Source organism: Antechinus flavipes, chromosome 5, assembly GCF_016432865.1.
Source record: "Antechinus flavipes isolate AdamAnt ecotype Samford, QLD, Australia chromosome 5, AdamAnt_v2, whole genome shotgun sequence".
NCBI classification, from domain to species: Eukaryota; Metazoa; Chordata; class Mammalia; order Dasyuromorphia; family Dasyuridae; genus Antechinus; species Antechinus flavipes.
The window spans coordinates 47,514,455-47,533,475 of NC_067402.1; the positions used below are offsets into that span (position 1 = coordinate 47,514,455).

The 19,021-nt window shown below is 42.7% G+C and overlaps 2 protein-coding genes across 2 annotated transcripts; one reads left to right on the plus strand and one right to left on the minus strand.

The window, feature by feature from the left end:
- Positions 1 to 129: 129 nt before the first annotated feature.
- LAS1L (LAS1 like ribosome biogenesis factor) lies at positions 130 to 7,002 on the minus strand. The gene has a single exon (XM_052000652.1). It carries the CDS (start codon positions 6,683 to 6,685, stop codon positions 4,343 to 4,345), a length of 2,343 nt encoding a protein of 780 aa, XP_051856612.1. The 5' UTR covers positions 6,686 to 7,002; the 3' UTR covers positions 130 to 4,342.
- A 10,125-nt stretch (positions 7,003 to 17,127) lies between these two features.
- On the plus strand, positions 17,128 to 18,498 carry FAM237B (family with sequence similarity 237 member B). The gene is made up of 2 exons (XM_051961556.1): positions 17,128 to 17,525; positions 17,973 to 18,498. Exons 1-2 carry the CDS (start codon positions 17,128 to 17,130, stop codon positions 18,040 to 18,042), a joined length of 468 nt encoding a protein of 155 aa, XP_051817516.1. The 3' UTR covers positions 18,043 to 18,498.
- The last annotated feature ends 523 nt before the right edge of the window (positions 18,499 to 19,021 follow it).

Here is a 19,021-nt window from a genome sequence, read left to right on the forward strand (position 1 = left end):
ATATAACTATTTCTTGCTTGTGCATGGGCACCTTCACAAAAACCTGACTATATATTAGGGTAGTAGTGTTAAACTAAAACAGAAACACAACTCAACTGACATACTGACATAGAAAACCACAAATAAACATTATCTAGGTTCTATTTTATTTTTATTTATTTTGTTAAACATTTTCCAATTACATTTTAATCTGGCTAGGGCTGTACTCAGGAGTTTTGCAGGCCACACATTCGATAACTTTGTGTTAGAGCATAAAAATTTCATAAACAGAAAGATAAATGTGTCTTTTTCTGATTGTGATGCAATAAAAATTATATTTAATAAAAGGCCTTCGAAGCATAGATGAAAATTAACTGAAAATTAAATAATTTAATCCTAAAAAAAAGGGTGGGTCAAAGAACAAATCATAGAAACAATAATTTCATTGAAGATAATGACAACAATGAAATAACATACCAAAATGTGTAAAATTTCACTAATTTCACAAATTTTCAAGGGAAAATTTGTATCTCTAAATGTTGACATCAATAAGGAAAAAAAAAGCAGAGCAATTAATTGGCATATAATGAAAAACAAATTAGAAAACCAAAAAACTTTAGTTCTTAAACACCAAAATAGAAATCCTGAAAATCAAGAGGTTAACAAAATATAAAGTAAAAAAAAAAAATTTGAATAAACTAGTACCTGTTTTCCTAGAAAACAAGAATAATAAAATAGGCCATTGGGTAATTTGATTTAAAAAAGAAAACCAAATTGTCAGTATCAAAAAACAAAACAAAACAAAAAAAAAAAAGGTGAATTTAAAAGCAATTATTATTTGGAGCTATTTTGCGCCCAATTATAGTCCAAATAAATGAAATTAGTGGATATTTGCAAAATTATAAACTGCCCAGATTAACAGAACAAGAAACATAATACTTGAAATAATTCTACCTTATAAAAAAAAAGATATCGAATAAGCCTTAAATGAACTCCATGAGATAAAAAACCCCAGGAACAGATAGTTTTACAAGTAAATTCTACCAAACATTTAAAGAACAATTATTTTCAATACTACATATACTTTTGAAAAGAAAAAAAAAAGGTAAAGAAGGAAAGTTCTACTAAATTCCTTCTGATACAAATATTTTTGATACTTAAACCAAAAAGAATCAAAACATATAAAGAAAACTACAGACCAATTTACTTAATGAATACTGATACAAAAATTTTAAATAAAATACCAGCACAATTACAGCAATATATCACAAAGATCATACACAATCACCAGTATAGATTTATACCAGGAATGTAGGGCTGGTTCAATTAGGAAATCTATAAGCATAACTGACCACGTTAAAAACAAAAGCAACAAAAATCACACTTATTTTCAATAGATGCAGAAAAAGTTTGACAAAAAACAACACCCATTCCTGTTAAAAACACTAGAAGCACAGGAATAAACGAAGCCTTTCTTAAAATGATAAGTAGTATCTATCTAAAATTCAAAAGCCAGCATTATCTGTAACTTGGTTAGGCTAGAAGCCTTTCCATTAAGATTGGGGAGAAGCAAAGATAACTATTATCCCCATTACTATTTAACACTGTACTAGTAATGCTAGCTATTACAAGACAAGAAAAAGAAATTGAAGAAATACACATGGCAAAGAGGAAACAAAATTATCACTCTTTGCAAATGATTTGATGATTTAGAGAATGAAATAAAAACTGATTGAAACAATTAGCAATTTGAGCAAAGTGTAAGGACATAAGATATACCCACAGAATTCATCGGCATTTCTGTATGTTACCAACAAAATACAGAAAGATATAAAAAGAGAAATTTCCAATTCAAAATAACAATATAAATACTTAGGAGTCTTTCTGCTAAGACCCATACAAGAACAACATGAACACAGTTATAAAACACTCTTCACACAAATAAAGACAAATCTAAATAATTGGAGAAATATTAATTGATCACAGATAGACTGTGTCAATACAATAAAAATTTTAACAACACCTAAATTAACTTTTGTGCCATACCGAAGTATTATTTTATGGAGCTACAAAAAATAACAAATGTCCTCATGAAGAACAAGAAGCCTAGAATATTAAGGGAATCAATTAAAGAAAATGGGGAGAATGGGGGTCTAATAGTACCAGGTCTCAAATTATCCTACAAAGATGTAATTATCAAAACAGTTTAGTACTGGGTAAATAACAGAAAGTTGATCAATGTATAGGGATTATGTAATATACATACATGTAATGTACAGAAATAAATGAGTACAACCTGGTGTTTGATTAACCCAGAGATCACAGCTATTTAAGTTAAGGGCTCAGTATTCAACAAAACTATTAGGAAACCTGAAAATCAGTATGGCACAAACTAGATACAGACCAACAACATCTCACATCATATACCGAGATAAGCTTAGAAGCAAAATAATATTTAGATATAAAGAGTGATTATTATAAGCACTTAGTGGAAAATGGGAAAAATTACCTGTCAGATCTATGGAAAAGGTAAGAGTTCATGACCCGTGAGTGAGATTGTTAAAAAGGATAATTTTGATTATATAAAATTAAAAAAGCTTTTACATAAACAAAAACCTGTGCATTTAAATTAGAAGAGCAGGAAATTGGGAGGAAAAAAAAATCTTTGCAGCAAGTTTCTCTGGTAAATTTCTTATTTCTAAAATATAGAAAGAAATGTCAGGTTTACAAGAAAAACAGCCATTCCCTAAATTGATAAATGGTCAGATATGAACAGGCAGTTTTCAGAGGAAGAAATCTAAGTTATGAATAGCCTAACAATTAGAGAAATTCAAATTAAAACAACTCTGAGGTACTATTTAGGATGACCAGAAGATTGTCTAAGGTGACCAAAAAAAGGAAAATAACATGGTCTTGTGGGGCTATAGGAATGCATTGACATTAATGAAATATTGGTGGAGCTAATTAGATATTCTGGAAAGCAATTTGGAACTATCCCCCAAAAGCTATTAAACTGTGCATTTCCTCTGACCCAGCAGTGCCTCTACTAGAAAATAAAATCAAAGAAAGAGAAAAAGGACCCAAATGTACAAGAATATATAAGCAGCTCTTTTTGTGGTAACAAAACACTGAGAGGATGACCATCAATTTGGGAATGGCTGAACAAGTTATGATATATGAATGCGATGAAATACTACTGTGCTTTAAGAATTGATGAACGAGATGGTTTCAGAAAAATCCTGGAGAAAACTTGCATGAACTGAGGTAAAATAAAGTGAGCAGAATAAGAACAACTTGTACAATAATAATATTGTAATAACAACTTTAAAAGACTCAAGCACTCTGATCAAAGCAATAACCAACAACAGTTCCAAAGGACTGATATGAACTAGGCTATTCACTTCCAGATAGAGAGCTGATAAGACTCAGGGTGAAAACTGAAGCATGTTTTATTTTTTGAGGAGGGGAGAGCATGGCTAATGATGGAATTTTTTTTTTTTTTTGTATGACTACACATATTTGTAATGGGCTTTGTTTTTTATTTTTTATTTTTTATTTTTATTTTTTATTTTTTTTTTTTTGCCGTCTCAATGAGTGGGGAAAGGTGATGGAGGAGGTAGAGAATTCAGAACTGAAAAAATTCAATTTAAAAAAGAGATCAAAGGAAAAAAGGAAATGAAAGTGGGGAAGTTCCTCCCCAGTTACCCCAAAGTCAGCAGTTGAAAGCAACAAAAAATGGGGGAGAATGAAAAATGGACTGAATTTTCAAAAAGACATTCTTAGTGATAAGAAACAAAGATTATCCAAGTGACTTTAGGGAGTAAGGCTATGCTGACTATTGTGGGGTAGAGATGAGATTAGAAAAGGGGCTCCCTCAGTGTAGATGTTTTCAGGAGGAAGCAGTAAAATACAGAAAAAAGAAGGGAGTTGGGGGCAGAGGGCTTGTCAACAATAGAGTGGTGACTCCAGAGGACTAGAAAATTGTTTCTTGGGTAATAAATTTGTTTTATATGAGAGTTAAATTTTTTTTTCAAGTCATTACCACTTGTATGACTTCAAGCTTCATTTATTTTTCCTCTGGAAATTTTTTTATATAAGTGGTTGGCACTAGTCATATAGTTCAGTGCCAACAACCAGAGCCAGAATAGTTGCCCTGGGGTGGTGAGGGGTCAGCAGGATAAATTAGTGGGGGTTTGGCTGTTACCTGAGGTCTAAAGGAGACCACAGGTTAGGGTCAGTGTGGCATCTGTGATGCTACACCAAAATCCACTGGGGGAGAGGGCACCTTGGTTTTTAGTATTGATATGGAAGGAAAGGGTAGTGTCTGCATAAAGGAGAATGGACCACCCTTCCCAACCTAGATTTAGAAGAATTTAAGGTTGCTTTTAATGCGATGCAGTTCACTCTGGGTCCACAGTAACTCTTCCCCATCTTCGGGGTCCTGGTCTGTGGGATGGTGTGTCGCATCAGGAAAATTCTCATTTTCCTGGACTGCAGGTTGGTCCACAACAGGCAACATCGTGAAGCTGTCCAGCATGAGTTCATTGGGATCATTTGTTTGCCCTGGAACGGTGCCCAGGGGATATTTGCTCCAGTCTACATCATCTGAGCAAAGCTGCCATGGAGAGTCTTCCAATTCAGCCTGCTTTTCAACTAACTCCTCAGGGGTCTCCCTCAAGGAGGCCTTTTCTGCTGGTTCCTGTTTAACCTCAGGCTCTTCCTTTCTCTTGGTGGAAGGAAGCTCTTCCATCTCAGTCTCTGCCTCTTCCTCATCCTCTGACTTGTAATTCCTCTGCCTGTCAAGCATCATAGACTGCTTCACCTGCCACTGCAGATCTTCCAGAGTGTAGGCAGGCCTCCTCAAAGGCCCAGTCCCTTGCCTGTTCCTTGGTCTGGAGTTGGGGTTCCCACCCTGGGTGTAGATGGTGCAGAGACACATCAGTTTCTCTTGAGTGTCTAAGGGAAAGGCTGGTTCCATGGTCTTGAGAAGCAGATGGAGGAGGGGGGGAGTGGCCCAGCAGGCACAGTCCAGACAGACATCGAGGAGCTGGGACCAATTCAAGGAGAAGTTGTGGCGTGCAATCTTCCAAGTTTTCCGGATGGCACGCTGGCTAGAAGAGAAGTGTTCCCCACGGGGGCCATAGACCACTAGCAGTTCACTGATCCAACTGATGAGGTAGGCCGGCCGGATCCCAGTGTCCCCAAAGTCTGGAAGCACCGTGAACATCTTTTCCAGGAGAGCTTGGGTGAATGGCTGGGATTCTAAGCCCTTCAAAAGGGGCTGCCAGAAGTGAGAAAAGCACCGAGGCAACACAAAGCTGGTCTGATTCATGGATTTTCCTGGTTGAATCTGCAAAGCTTCCAGCTGCTCTGCAGTGGGAATGAGGAAACCGTCACTGAGCAAGATGCTCAGCACAAGTGTCCCATTTTCCTGTGTAAACTTCTTCATTTTTGACACCATCCATTCCACTTCAGTGGACAAATTTGCCCAAGCTTTGATAACCTTAGGCAGCTGCCTTAGCTCTTTGAGCACCCTAAACTGCTCTTCTTCATAGGAGACCAGCACTTTCCGGATTTTATCATACTGTTCTTTTTCTTTCCTGTCCTCTTCAGAAACCATATTGTCCAGATGAGGCGCTATCACCCCCATATCTACCTCCTGGAAATCCATTCCTGTACCCCAGGCTTCGCACAGGTCACTCCCTAACTGACGGCACCAATAGGATCTTCGAAGCCAGTCTAAGACAAAGTCACAACCTCTTCGACAAGTGCTCAGTCTAGGAAGTTTCCTGTGTGTGAAATCATGACGAAGGTTTATGATCCACTCTGGGATCTGCATCTCATGTGCCAGGCGTCTCAAGGGAATATTGATAAGTTTTTGTTTGGACTCAGTTATAAGATTTACAAACCTGACCAACGCCATGCCATAAAGAAAGATAAGTTCTTGGGTGCCCACGTCGCCGCTCTCATCCATCACCTTACATCTCACCAGGTCTGCTGTGCAGGACACGGCAAGGGGGAGGTTACTGGCACACCGGCTCTTCCAGGCCGTCACTCGGTCCAGTGCATACTTCTGCAGCTTAATGTCAGCGCAGAAGAGGTAGACCATGACCTGGTCCCACTCCTCCTTGGTGCGCCAGGGCACCACAATAGCCCCCCGGGGCTCTTCTAGCTCATTGTCGCTGGACTGGGTCCCAGAGTCTGGCTGGCTCTGGGAGGCCGCCTGTGATCCGGACGCTGCTTGGGTCCCGGAGGCTGACTGGGACCGGGAGACTGTCTGAGGCCTGGTCCCCAGTTGGAGTCTTGACACTGGCTGGTACCGGGAAGCTGTCTGGATACGGGACGACTGGATCCCAGAGGCTGACTGGGCTCGGGATGCGGGCTGGGGCCCAGAGATAGACTGGAGCCTTGGCACTGACTGGGCCCGAGATAATGTCGGCTGGGTCCCAGAGGCTGACTGGGCCCTAGAAGCTGACAGGGCCCGGGACACTGGCTGGGTCCTCGATGCGGACTGGGCTGTCTGGGCCCTAGAAGCTGACAGGGCCCGGGACACTGGCTGGGTCCTCGCTGACTGTTTAAGAGACCTGGTAGCTGAACTTTCACGTCCTGGTACTGCCTGGGCCTGTACCAGGGGGGCCTGGACCCGCATCTTCTTCCGGCGCCGGTTGCGAGCTTGGGCCCAGAAGAGATCTTCTTTCTTATCCATGCTGGTTCTCGAGCTGACCACAGGCAAACTGGCCACCTGGGAAGGAACTGGATGAGGAATTTCGGCCGCCTGAGGAGCTACCCGACGTGGCCCAACAATGGGCTGGGGAACTGCTGCTGCTCGAGGACTCCCCGCAGCCCGAGCACTCGCTGCCGTCTGAGGACTTCCGGATATCCGAGGACTTGCCAAGGTCTGAGGACTGGCGGCCGCTCGAGGAATTGTTGCTACCCGAGGACTTCCTGCGGCTCGAGGACTTCCCGTGATCCGGAGAGTTGCCACCGTCCGGGGACTCGCGGCCGCGCGAGCACTTGCCCCAGTGCGAATACTCGCCAAGATGCGACCGCTGGCCAGGATGCGACCGCTGGCCAGGATGCGACCACCTGCCAGAGTGCGACCACTTGCCACGCTGCGACCACTAACCACGGTGCGACCGCCTATCACGGTGCGAGCACTCGCCGGGGTGATGCGAATGCAGGCCGTGGTGGTGCGAGCGCTTCCCGCGGTGGTGCGAGCGCTTGCCGGGGTGGTGCGAGCGCTTCCCCCGGCGGTGCGAACGTTTGCCGGGGTGGTGCGGGCGCTTCCCGCGCTGCTGCGAGCGCTTGCCACGGTGGTACCAGCGCTGGCCGGGGTGGTGCGAGCGCTTGTCGGGGTGGTGCGAGCGCTTGCCACGATACGACCACTTGCTGCCACCTCCCGAGGACTTCCCGCCGCCGCCCGCCTAAAGCCGCCTGCAGATGTGGCAGGGGTCCGCTGGCGGGGCCGACCCCGCGGGGGTCTGCTGGCCGGGCTGTTCGCTCTCTGCGCAGGCGGCGGCTGCTGTTGGGGGGGCTGGTGCTGCTGCGGGGGCTGGTGCTGCTGCTGGGGTCCGCCCGCCCCCGGGGACCGCCGTCTCCGCCGCCGCCAGGGCCACACTCCACTCCCGGGGCTGTCCCCCCACTGCCGCCGTGGCCGCCGCCGCCGCCACTGCCACTGCAACACCCCGCTGCTGCAGGGGTCGCCCTGGCTCCCGGAGCCCTCCAGCTCCTGCCTCCGCGGCCACCGCAGCCGCCACTGCAGCACCCCACTGGTCGGACCGTCTAGCCGCTGCCGCCAAGGCCTCCTCCGCCGCCGCCAAAACCACCTCCGCTGCCCCGGCGGCTCCGCAGCCAAGTTGGTCCACCTGACCCGGAGGGCCCCAGCGGCCTCCGTGTCCGCCAACGCCAACACCAGACACCTCTGCCGGAGCCGTACGCCCGCTGCCGTGGCTGCCGCTGGCCGGTATCCCCGCGATGCCGCCGCTACCGCTCCCTCCACCCAAACCCCGCCGGGCTGCAGCGGGGCTTGGCCTAGCCGGGCTCCGGGCCCCAGCACAGGACCAGACCCGAGGGGCGGGGCTGCGACAGAGGAGGAGGGGGCGGAGAGAGCTCGAAGGCTAAGAGTCTACCGCGGACTGCGGCACCACACCCCCCTGCCAAGCCACGGACCTCAGCCTCCAGCCGCCACCGGGACGCCACCGGGACACCACCGCTCACTCGGGATACCGCAACGGGACACGCCGCCGCCCACAGCCGCCGCCGCCGCTGCCGCCGCCGCCGCCGCCGCCGCCGCCAACAGGAGCCGCTCCCACCTCTGCCCAGCACGGGAAACCGAGCCGAAGAGCATCCGATGCGAGCAAGCCTGCAGAGCAAGTTACGCCCAGCCTGCCGGGAACCGCACTGCAGAGCCCCAGACAAAGGCCGGAAAGAGGTTCACGCAATTCCGCCAGACCCAAGAGGCGTGTTGGGGGCGGGGAGACACCTACCATTGGCTCTGCTTTTTCTGCAAAGTTTCCTCCCTCCTCCTTTCTCCGCAGCCCCGCCCGCCCCGCTCATTCCTCCTGCAGGTGACATCCTTTCTGAAGCTTGAACAGCAGCCCCCCCTTTTCCCCCCCAGTCTTCCCTTCTTCAGGCTAAATCTGCCCGGTTACTGCAGCTAATTCTTACATGACGTCATCTCAAGAGCCTTCGCCAACCTGGTTGCCCATCAACATCATCATTAGCACTATCGTAATTAGCTTTTACAGATTGTTTTAAGGTCAAAGCGCTTTGCAGATGTTGTCTCGTTCTACCTTCACAACAATCTTGGGAGGGGTGGGTGTCATTATTATCCCTATTTAATAGATGAAGAAACCGAGATTAAATGACTTGCCCATTCGCCCAGCTAGTGTCCGAGGCTGCGTTGGAGCTCAGTCTTTGCGGATCCAGGCCGGGAGCTCTATTCTTGTCCTCCCCCAGCCCCCAAAAGACCCTTTTAAGGCAGCCATAACCCAAGACCGCAGTAGCTCCTTTGCCGCATTGCACGTTGATTCATATTGAGTTCTGTATACACTAAAATCCCCAGATCTTTTCCAAACTGCTGCTGGTGCCTCACCCATCTTGTACTTGTGAAATGGATTTTTTTAATTAGGACTTATATTTATCTTTATTGAATTCCATCTTATGGATCCAGCTCAATCGTAAACATAAAGCAGCAGTGAACAAAGTAAGATTCTATATTCAACTGAGTCCAATTGAAAATATTAAATGCCCACTCCTGTCAAGCAACGGTGGTGGGTGCTAGGGATACGGAGAAAGAAATAAAATGATTCCTTGCCTTTGAAGAGCTTTCATTTTACTGATTAGAAAATAACAGGTTGTTTGAGGAGAGCGAGAAGAGTCTCTATTGGGGCAGAGACTGGGAAAAGCTGTAGAGAATTAAGGCTCCTAATACTGTGGGATTTTAGAGGCAAGAGAGAGCAATCAAAGAATTTAGTATAATAGAGAAAGCATTAGATTGAAATAAAGAGGCTTGAATTCCAGTTCTGGAACTGACCAACTATGTAACCATGAGCAAACGACTCACTCTCTTCAGACCCCTGTTTGCCCAATTACAAAAAAAAAAGAGAATTTAAGATTTCTCTTATTGTAGAATTGACTACAACATGGATTCTTAACCTTTTTTTTTGTTTGTTTGTCATGGAGCCTGTTGGCAGTCTGGTGAAATCTGGGAAATCTTTTTTTTTCAAAATAATGTTTTTAAATGAAAAAAAATACTTAAGATTATAAAGGAAATCAATTGAAAATACAGTTAATTTACAACCCTTCTCCACCCCCAGATTAAGAACCCCTAAACTAGAGCACCTCTAAAGTTTCTCTGCATCCTAAAGTTCTAAATTCTACAGGTGGGATGGAGCTTGAGATCTGGGTCTTGAGATGATTAGTATTTAGATGAGTGAAGGGAAAATACTTTAGGGCATAAGAAAAAATACATGAACAATGGGACTGGGAAGAAACAAGAAAGAGATACTACCAGTGATATCCCCAGGGAACCTTGTACATAATAGTTTTCAGGCCATAACAGGAAGGCGTCCACAATAGTCTAACATTTCTGAACTCATGCTTCAGGAAAACTGTAGCCGTGAAAATTCCAGGGATCGTGACTGATTTAGTATCAAAAACGATTATTTTCTAGTAAGTTATCTTGTGCAAGCAGGACCCCTCAATTTTCTACTCCTAAGGACATTGGCAGGAAGATACCTACCAGCTAGGAAAGTGGAATGTACTACAAATAGAAGCTTCCACATATTTGAAGCTTCCAGAGAAGGAGGAAGGCAGGGAAAAAAAAGACGCATGACTGTGGAATAGACAACCTACTGAACAAAGAAAGATTAGGCTAGGAAAGCCAGCAGTTTCTCCTAACGACAAGAGTAGTTAATGGCAGAGGAACTACTCAGCTCAGAGGATACAACTGGAGATATAAAAATATACCCAACCATTGTTAGCCAAACTCCACTCTGATGTTCAGAAAAGGTAAAATGGAAATAAAAAATCAGAATGGAGTGGAAGGTGAGCAGAAAAATATGATTGTGTGTGGGATAACCATGGAGCCTTGGAATTTATATAGTGCCAAATGATTAAACATTTAATAAGAAAAGATTTGAAATAAAGCAGTAGTATATGATCAAAATGAGCAAAAACCAGTGTACTTCACAGAAGTATTGATACTTTTCAAACTAGATTCCTTGGCAGATAGGGACTGAACTGGTCCACAAAAGAAATCCTGAAAAATCATGGTGACAGACCAGAAGGAACAAAGAAAAGAGATGCAGGGGATGAGAGAATGGGTGAAAAAACATATTCCATGAAGTTTAAAAGCAGAAAAGACCATTGTGGAAAGTGGAGTTGGTATACAATTCACACTTGGGAATTGCTCATCTTCGGGAAAAATGCCAAATGGGAAGAGGTAGTTGGGACATTTCAGGGAGCCAATCCTAAATTTTATGAAAACATATTGTGTTGTTGTTCACTCAAGTCTGACTTTATGCCCCAATTTGAGGTTTTCTTGGCACTGCAGTGGTTTGCCATGTCCTTGTCCAGTTCATATTACAGATAAGGAAACTGAGGCAAACAGGGTTAAGTGACTTGTCCAAGGTCACACAACTAGTTCGTGTCTGAGATCAGATTTGAACTCATGAAGATGAGTCATTCATTGTGCCATCTAGCTGCCCTAAAATCAGAAACTTCCATTAAAAACATTCTTTCTTTGGTGATAGCTGCTTCCCTGACTCATCTGAAATTAATTGATAAAGTATAAGTGGTCCTCCCTCCCTTCTTATATCTTTTTTAATTCCATCACTGGCAGATTTGCTCTCAGACTGTGTCCTCCACCTCTTTTTCCTGTTGCCTCTAAAGCAAAACCATGTCACTTTCTTTCTTTTGAGATGTTAAATAATAGTACCTTTAATAAAATCATATGGGTTTCTACCTTAGTGTTAGAATCTTATCCTATGTGTCATTAATTTCTAATGCTTCTACATTTGATTCTCTCTTCTATACAAATCATCTCTGTGATAGCTAAGAATGATTAAATCACTTCATTTAGAGAAAATATTCTTTGTGACAGGAAATGTCATCTCAGGAAAGAAATATTGGAGCTTGAACTTTTGTCTTAGGAGTAGTCTTACCATTTAAGACTACATTAAAAATTCTCTCAGACATGAAAGATATTTTGTGGGGGTTGTTTTATTTTTTAAATAAATAGTGTCAACTCTATTCACTAGCTGACTGAGAAAATGAGATGTCTAGAGCCTACAGAAGAGGAGGGGGTGGGGTTGTATCATTAAGTAAACATTATAAGCTCTGGGAGTCCTTGTCCTAAGTCACACTCAAACCAATAAGTTGAATCCCCCAGATCAAAGCTGGCTAGCTACATCTCCCCTTCAAGATCTATGGGGTCTTTTTGATAGGATACTGGAAGTGTCTAACTGTTGGCTCAAGCTTCCATTTTGATGTGTTCTTCCTAACATATCAATTACCAATTATAGTTGATATCTTCTCTGTATAATTTATTAATCCAGTTATTATTGTGCCAGTATGATTTAGCCAATTAACATCAATTAGATTTTACAAAAGGATATTTTCCTGAGAAAATAGAGCAAGAACAGAAGTCCAGACAAACTTATTCCTACCTCCATGCCAAGGGCAAACTCTCCCCTATACTACCGCATGGAAAGTGAGTTCATACTTCAAGTAATTGTTACAAAACATTTGCCCCATTGAGTTACAAATGCTGCAGAGCTAATGGAAGAAATTATTCCTCTATTTGAAGAAACTGGCATCTAAACTACTAATCTAATTCACAGCCAAGCTGAATTCTGCCAGTCTCTCCTCACTGGACTTGTCTACCATCATTGAAGATTAAATTCAAAGTCTTCAAATACAAAATAAATATTCAAACCCCAGAAATGGTGGATGACTTGAATAACTTAATTATATGCAAAGAGACCAGAAAGAACACTAAGGTGGTTCCTAGCCATCCAAATATTGATCATCCTAAGAGAACCTGGAGTTGTTTATAGAGAGAAGGGGCTTTCCAGCAGGGGAGGAAGAATTTGTTGAAAAGGAGAGGCATCTGCCCAGTCAGGTCTAGTAGCCATGGAGCCTGGTGTGGAGCCCACTGAGTGACTTAACACTCCTGTACACTGAAAATTAAAAGATTCAAGCCCAGCTGAACAGTTGAATGCCTTAAAGAGATGTGTGAGGATACTCTGGAAAGATAAAATATATCAAAATCCTGCTGTTCTGGAGTGGTCAGCTTGTCTAAGCCACATTTATGTCCAAGATGTGTGGTTTACCACCATGTACAATGGGCTACAGTCCACTCTTTCTCCTCTCCTAGACTTGGAATATGGGAAATGTGCCCCCAATATTGTGAATAAATTGGATTTACTGTTCCTTCTATATGCCATTTGAGTAAATAGCTTTGGTCAAAATCAAATCAATCTACTGACTCTTAAGGGAAACAACTGGTTGGGGCTCATGAGCTAGTATTTGGAAGATATCACCTGCAGGGTTACTCCTGGCACTCTGAGACAGTCACCAGTCTGGGGCCCCAATTGACTAGTAGTATTGTGAGTTGGGTGAGATGCAGGGGGGCTTTACACATATGTGACAGGGTCAGTGGCCTTTGCCCCGCATTCTGGTCAGTCAGTGATTCTCTTCAGAGATTGTGCAACTTTATAACAATGTCATGTGTTGTTGTTGTTTTTTTAAATCTCTGATTATTTGTTGTTTTTAAATCATCATTTTTCAAATCTACTCCTATACCTCCCCAGGAAGGGAGGTAGGATTTGGATTCCATTTGAATAGAGAGTTATTAATGCATCATCGTGTACCTTACAATGTTCGAGCTAAGCACAGTGCCTGGCACTTAATAGGCACTTAATAAATGTTTATTGATTCATTAATTGGAGAACTGCCTAGAGTATTGAGAAGCTAAATGATTTGCTCAGGATTGCACAGCCAGAATGTCAGAGGGGGTGCTTTTTACCAATTAGATATTTTTCTACATGTTGCCTCTCTCTTGTAATAATGAATAAAAAAAAAAAAAAAAGAGGAGGAAGAGAAAGCAGTCCAGCAAAACTAACACATTAATCATCTGAGAACATGTAATATTCCACACCTATAGCCCCCAACATCTCTAAGAAAGATCAAAAAGCATTTATTGGTCACCACGATGTGCCAAGAGCTGAAGAGACAAAGAAAGATAAAAAAGAGTGTGATATTTTAATTAGAAACCATAAATGAAAGAGTTGACAATCTGCATTGATTCAGGGAATTTCTACAAGAGTAGTTCATGTCACCAAAGAAATCACAAGAATGTAAAAATTTGTGTTATTAACAAATTTAGGCTGGGATTATAAAGTATTGTAATACAGTCATATAATTGTTTCAAAAATACCCAGACACAACAGAGGAGCAAGCACTGAGTGTGTGTGTGTGTCTGTATGTCTATGTGTGTGTCTATCTGTGTCTGTGTTTATTTGATTCTATGTGTATGTGTATGTCTATCTTATGTGTCTGTGTGTGTCTCTGTGTGTGTATTTATGACTGTGTATCTATGTGTGTTTCTGTGTCTATTTATTTGATTGTGTGTCTATGTGTGTTTATGTGCTTGTGTGTCTAAGTCTATTTCTATGTGTCTGTGTTTCTAGGACTGTGTTTCTGTGTATGTCTGTGTGTGTGTTTACGTGACTGTGTGTCTATGTCTATTTCCATGTATGTGTGTGTCTATTTATGTGACTGTGTCTCTGGGTCTGAGTCTGTGTCTCTGGGTCTGGGTCTGTCTCTGGGTCTGGGTCTGTACCTCTGGGTCTGAGTCTGTGTCTCTGGGTCTGGGTCTGTGTCTCTGGGTCTGGGTCTGTCTCTGGGTCTGGGTCTGTCTCTGGGTCTGGGTCTGTGTCTCTGGGTCTGGGTCTGTCTCTGGGTCTGAGTCTGTGTCTCTAGGTCTGGGTCTGTACCTCTGGGTCTGAGTCTGTGTCTCTGGGTCTGGGTCTGTGTCTCTGTCTGGTCTGTGTCTGTCTCTGGGTCTGGGTCTGTGTCTCTAGGTCTGGGTCTGTACCTCTGGGTCTGAGTCTGTGTCTCTGGGTCTGGGTCTGTGTCTCTGGGTCTGGGTCTGTCTCTGGGTCTGGGTCTGTGTCTCTGGGTCTGGGTCTGTCTCTGGGTCTGGGTCTGTGTCTCTAGGTCTGGGTCTGTCTCTGGGTCTGGGTCTGTGTCTCTGGGTCTGGGTCTGTCTCTGGGTCTGGGTCTGTGTTCTGGGTCTGGGTTGAGGAGCCTGCTACCGAGATATCCGAGGTTAGAGTGGGAGGGGAGGAGGAGGGGAAAACATCTGGGAGGACAACCAACCTGGGGCGGCTGGGATTTCTAGCACGGGCCGGCTAAGTCCTAGTTGAGCCCGGGAGCCTGAGAGCCCGCTAAGTCCCAGCTGAGCCCGGGAGCCCGGCTCAGCCAGAGGTGGGTGGGCCAAGCTGTCCCCGAGAGTCCTAGGTGAGCCCAGGGCGAGGGTGGGGCTTGGGGGAGGACCGAGGCGGAGGAGGCGCTCGGGGTCGCCCCTTCTATATCTGGGCTCCAGCTCCAGCCTCTTAGAAGGCACAGAAGCCGAAGGAGGTCCAGTCGGGAAGGTCCGGCCTCGCCGTGCTGCAAACGGGACAGAGTGCCGCCGGACTCCTCGCCTCGAGGCGGCCCTCTCCCCGGCCGCCGCTGCCTCTGCCTCTGCAGCCACTGCCACCCCCCGCGTTCCCTCCCGCCGCTCCTGCAGGTACAGCGCCCAGGTGAGCGCACTGAGCCGCGCGCAGGTAGAGCAGAGCTTGAGAGCACTGGCGCGAGTCCTGGCCATCCTCAAAGGCTGGAAGGGAACTTAAAGCCCGTCGAATTCACCCTCTCATTTCCAGAAGAAGAAACAGGAATCAAGAGATTAAATAACTTATTCACTTGCATACAGGTAGTAAGTAACAACAAAAATCCGAACACGGGTCTGTTGGCTCCAAATCCACTGGGCTCTTATGAATAATTTTTCATTGACCTGGGGGTGATGTAGTTCTGTAGAAGGACTCTGGTTCAAGTGATAGATTAGATCTAGGGTTCTTAACTTTTAAAAAAAATTAAATATTTCAAAATTGCATTTTAACATACTTTGTTTTCTTTGTATTTCCTACATGTGCTAGTTTGTGTATTTACAATATTATTCTGAGCCAGGTCCATAGGCTTCTCTAGACTGTTAAAGGGGTCCATGACCCTGAAAAGACTGGACAGAATGGCTGTGGGGTACTTTCCATTGGTGATCACAAAGGAAGAGTGACACTTTAGCCCCAACTAAATTGGATTCTGCTTTTTCCTTTCCAGAGAATGGAGTCATGGAATGCACTGAACCCTTCTCTGCCTGGGTACCCTGCATTTCTTGAGAGAGTGGGGAAAAAAAAGATTGTGTTCAGTAGCATTATCTCCAGCTTGATAAGACCAAAATTAGAATTTGGCAGGATACACACCAATTTGGGTAGTCTGCAAAATTCTGAACAGTGTGAAATCCTACATTGAAATTTATTTGAGGAGAGATCAGATCTGTAGCCCTTTCTCTTCAGAGGTAGATGTGGGTGTGTTCTATGCTTTTCTTCCAGAACTCTTTTCAAAGACTTGAAGGTTCCAGGCAATCAGCTATCTAATTGATCTTGGAACAGCATGAACATTTCCACTTTTCTAGGGCTCATATTGGGAGCATATGTAGGCTAGTAGTTTTATTGATTTTTAAAAAAATCTTTAGTCTGACTGGGATTTCTTCAGACTGATTTAGAGTTATTCTAAAACAGTTCAATTGTCAAAAAAAAAAAAGAGGGCAGAGAAAAAGTTTTATTTTTTATTTGATTTTAAAGTTTTTCAAATCTTTATGTCCCTCTCTATATTTCCTTATCATACCATTTTAGAATTATTCTCATTTCATTCATATGTACCCTAAATAGAAGGAAAAGTCCTCCTGGTCAAAGACCAGGTCCTCTGCTCAGATAGTAGATATTTTCCAAATCCTTATTGAATGAATATTGGAAGGAAAGAGCTTAGACAGTTTGTAACATAAAGAGTTAAAAAATTGATTTAGAGATTTTTGTTCCTTATTTTGTTACTGAATTTGTTACATCTTGAAAAAAACTTTCCTTCTAAAAGTTATGATATCTTTTTAATCCTATAAGAACATTGTTCCTATTGAAATGAATGCTTCCTAAAGAAAAAACACAACAAAGAATCTTGATCTGTTAGATTTCAATGAGTCTGTAACGAGTAATTATAAATGTAGTAGTTGGAATAAAGTTCCAATAAAGTTGGAATTCCCTAGAATTTCCCTAGAAATGTTGAGACAAGACAATTTTACAGAGGAAACTGCAAGGAAATATGTAGGAGGTAAATTGGGTCCAATTTTAAAGAAATCTATCTGTGTGATATATTGATAATAAACTTTTCAACAATATTCTTTATTAGACCATGTGTACAATTACACATTAGAATTAGACATAGTATTATTATTTTTAAAACGATGTTAGAATGGGAAAGTAATTTTCATGTCACACTTCATTATAAAAGTAATAAATTATTGTTTCCTATTAGCTCCCTTGGTTTTGCAACATGGGCTATGTGTACAGAAGATGGTGGTACTTCCAGCTGAGCAGCATACTGATGATGAACCTGGTCGCTGCCAATTTTGAAATCCAAAAGCAAGCTCTTGCAAGTATCAGTTCAGGGAATCTGGAAGAAATTGACCATGAATGTTGGGAGTTTTGCTCCATGATGTTGATAGAAATGAAGAAACTGAAGGTAGCAAATACCGTGGCTGGATTCTGGAACTTTATGATGTTCTTGCAGAAATCCAACAGGCCCCGTCATTATAATATCTTCATCAACTTAGCCCAGGATTTCTGGAGCATGTATGTAGACTGTGCACTGTCAAGAGCTCATGGAATGGGAAGAAGACAACTGACAAGCCCCAAAGTTTATTTCAACATTTCCACGAAAGACAGCAAGAAGTAATTTTGATATGTTGTTCCCATGAATAGTAATAACTTTCAGTAAAAATGCTTTCTCCATTTGATGTCCACCCCTATCCCTATTCCCACCATGAAATTTATTATTTATATATATATAAATTGAATTAGAAAATGTATCCATCTATAGTAATTTGCATGGCTTTGTTCTTTACATGTCAATATACCTCCTTGAGAAAGTATTTTTAATGTTAAAAGGATTAGGTTTTAACTGATCTTTGGTAGATCATTCCAATGGTTCACTTATTTTCTCTAACAAACACTGGATGAGAAAAATCTTGTGACATCCTTAGTATTTTTTTCTTAATCCAAAAGGAAATATGTTTAGGTTTGGAGGATTAACTGTTAAGACAGAAATCTAATAAAAGATGGTTTAGCATCCTACACATTGGCAAAAATCACTGAACTTTTCCCTTTTTCCTTTTACAGGATTGGATCTTACAAAACATTGGTTCTAGGAGCATGGGGAAGAAGACTATTAAAACATCAAACAGGGTGACATCCAAAGCCAGATGACAACCGGCTTCCTACTAGGGAAATCTGAGCTGTCCATGTTACTCAGGATCTTTTCATGAAACCTCATTTTTTGACAGTATTAATATATGAAAAATTATGGATTTCCATCCTCACCCCCCCTTTTCAAATAAGTCACAACTACTTTTTTTTAAACTTCTTTGGTAGATTTAGCTCTTTGAATTTAATATCTGCATTCTCTCAGGTAACTTATTAATGTTAAGGATATTTTTGTCGTGGCCTTCTTTTAAATGGCACCTTTTTGTTGGATAGAGAACCTTAACTGCAATGGAAGATTGATGTATTTTTATACATTTACCAATGAGGCAAAATGGCAGCCATTCCTTTATATAATATTTTGGGTTTGAATATTTATTTTAAAAGGAAGGCCAGGATTCAATTTTAAAAAAGGATGTTTAAGCTTGGTGCAGTTTAAATTTTATGGGCTATGTGGTTACTGAAGCTTGTATTGTATCAACTGCTTAATTTCATGTATTAAAGTACTTTTTCATGCAATGAAAACCATGAATCTTTATGTTCTTCTTTAGGGTTGTATTTTAATTCTTTATTAAGGGGGAAGGTGGGGCTGTGGTGAGGGGGAAGGTATCCAAAGAAATGGAAGAAGAAGGCAGTGGAACTCTCTGTTTTATTGACATGATAACATTCATGAATCCTTCACAAGAAGGTCCCTTTTTTCCTCCCTCCTTCCCTCCCTTACTTCCTTCCTTTACAAAATATCTTTCCAAGAATTTCACTGACTCACTGATGAATGCATGAAAGATTTTATTTTACTTTCTTGAAAGAATGAGTGTCTAAGTTAGTAGACACACTTGAGACTACAAAGGCAGTATTTTATTTCCTATCCTGAAGGACAAGTCTCTCCCCTGGTTCCCCATTAATTGGAAGCCACAGAGTGTGAAACTCTACCCCTCATTACATAGCCAGTCCCTGGCCCCAAGGAGCTT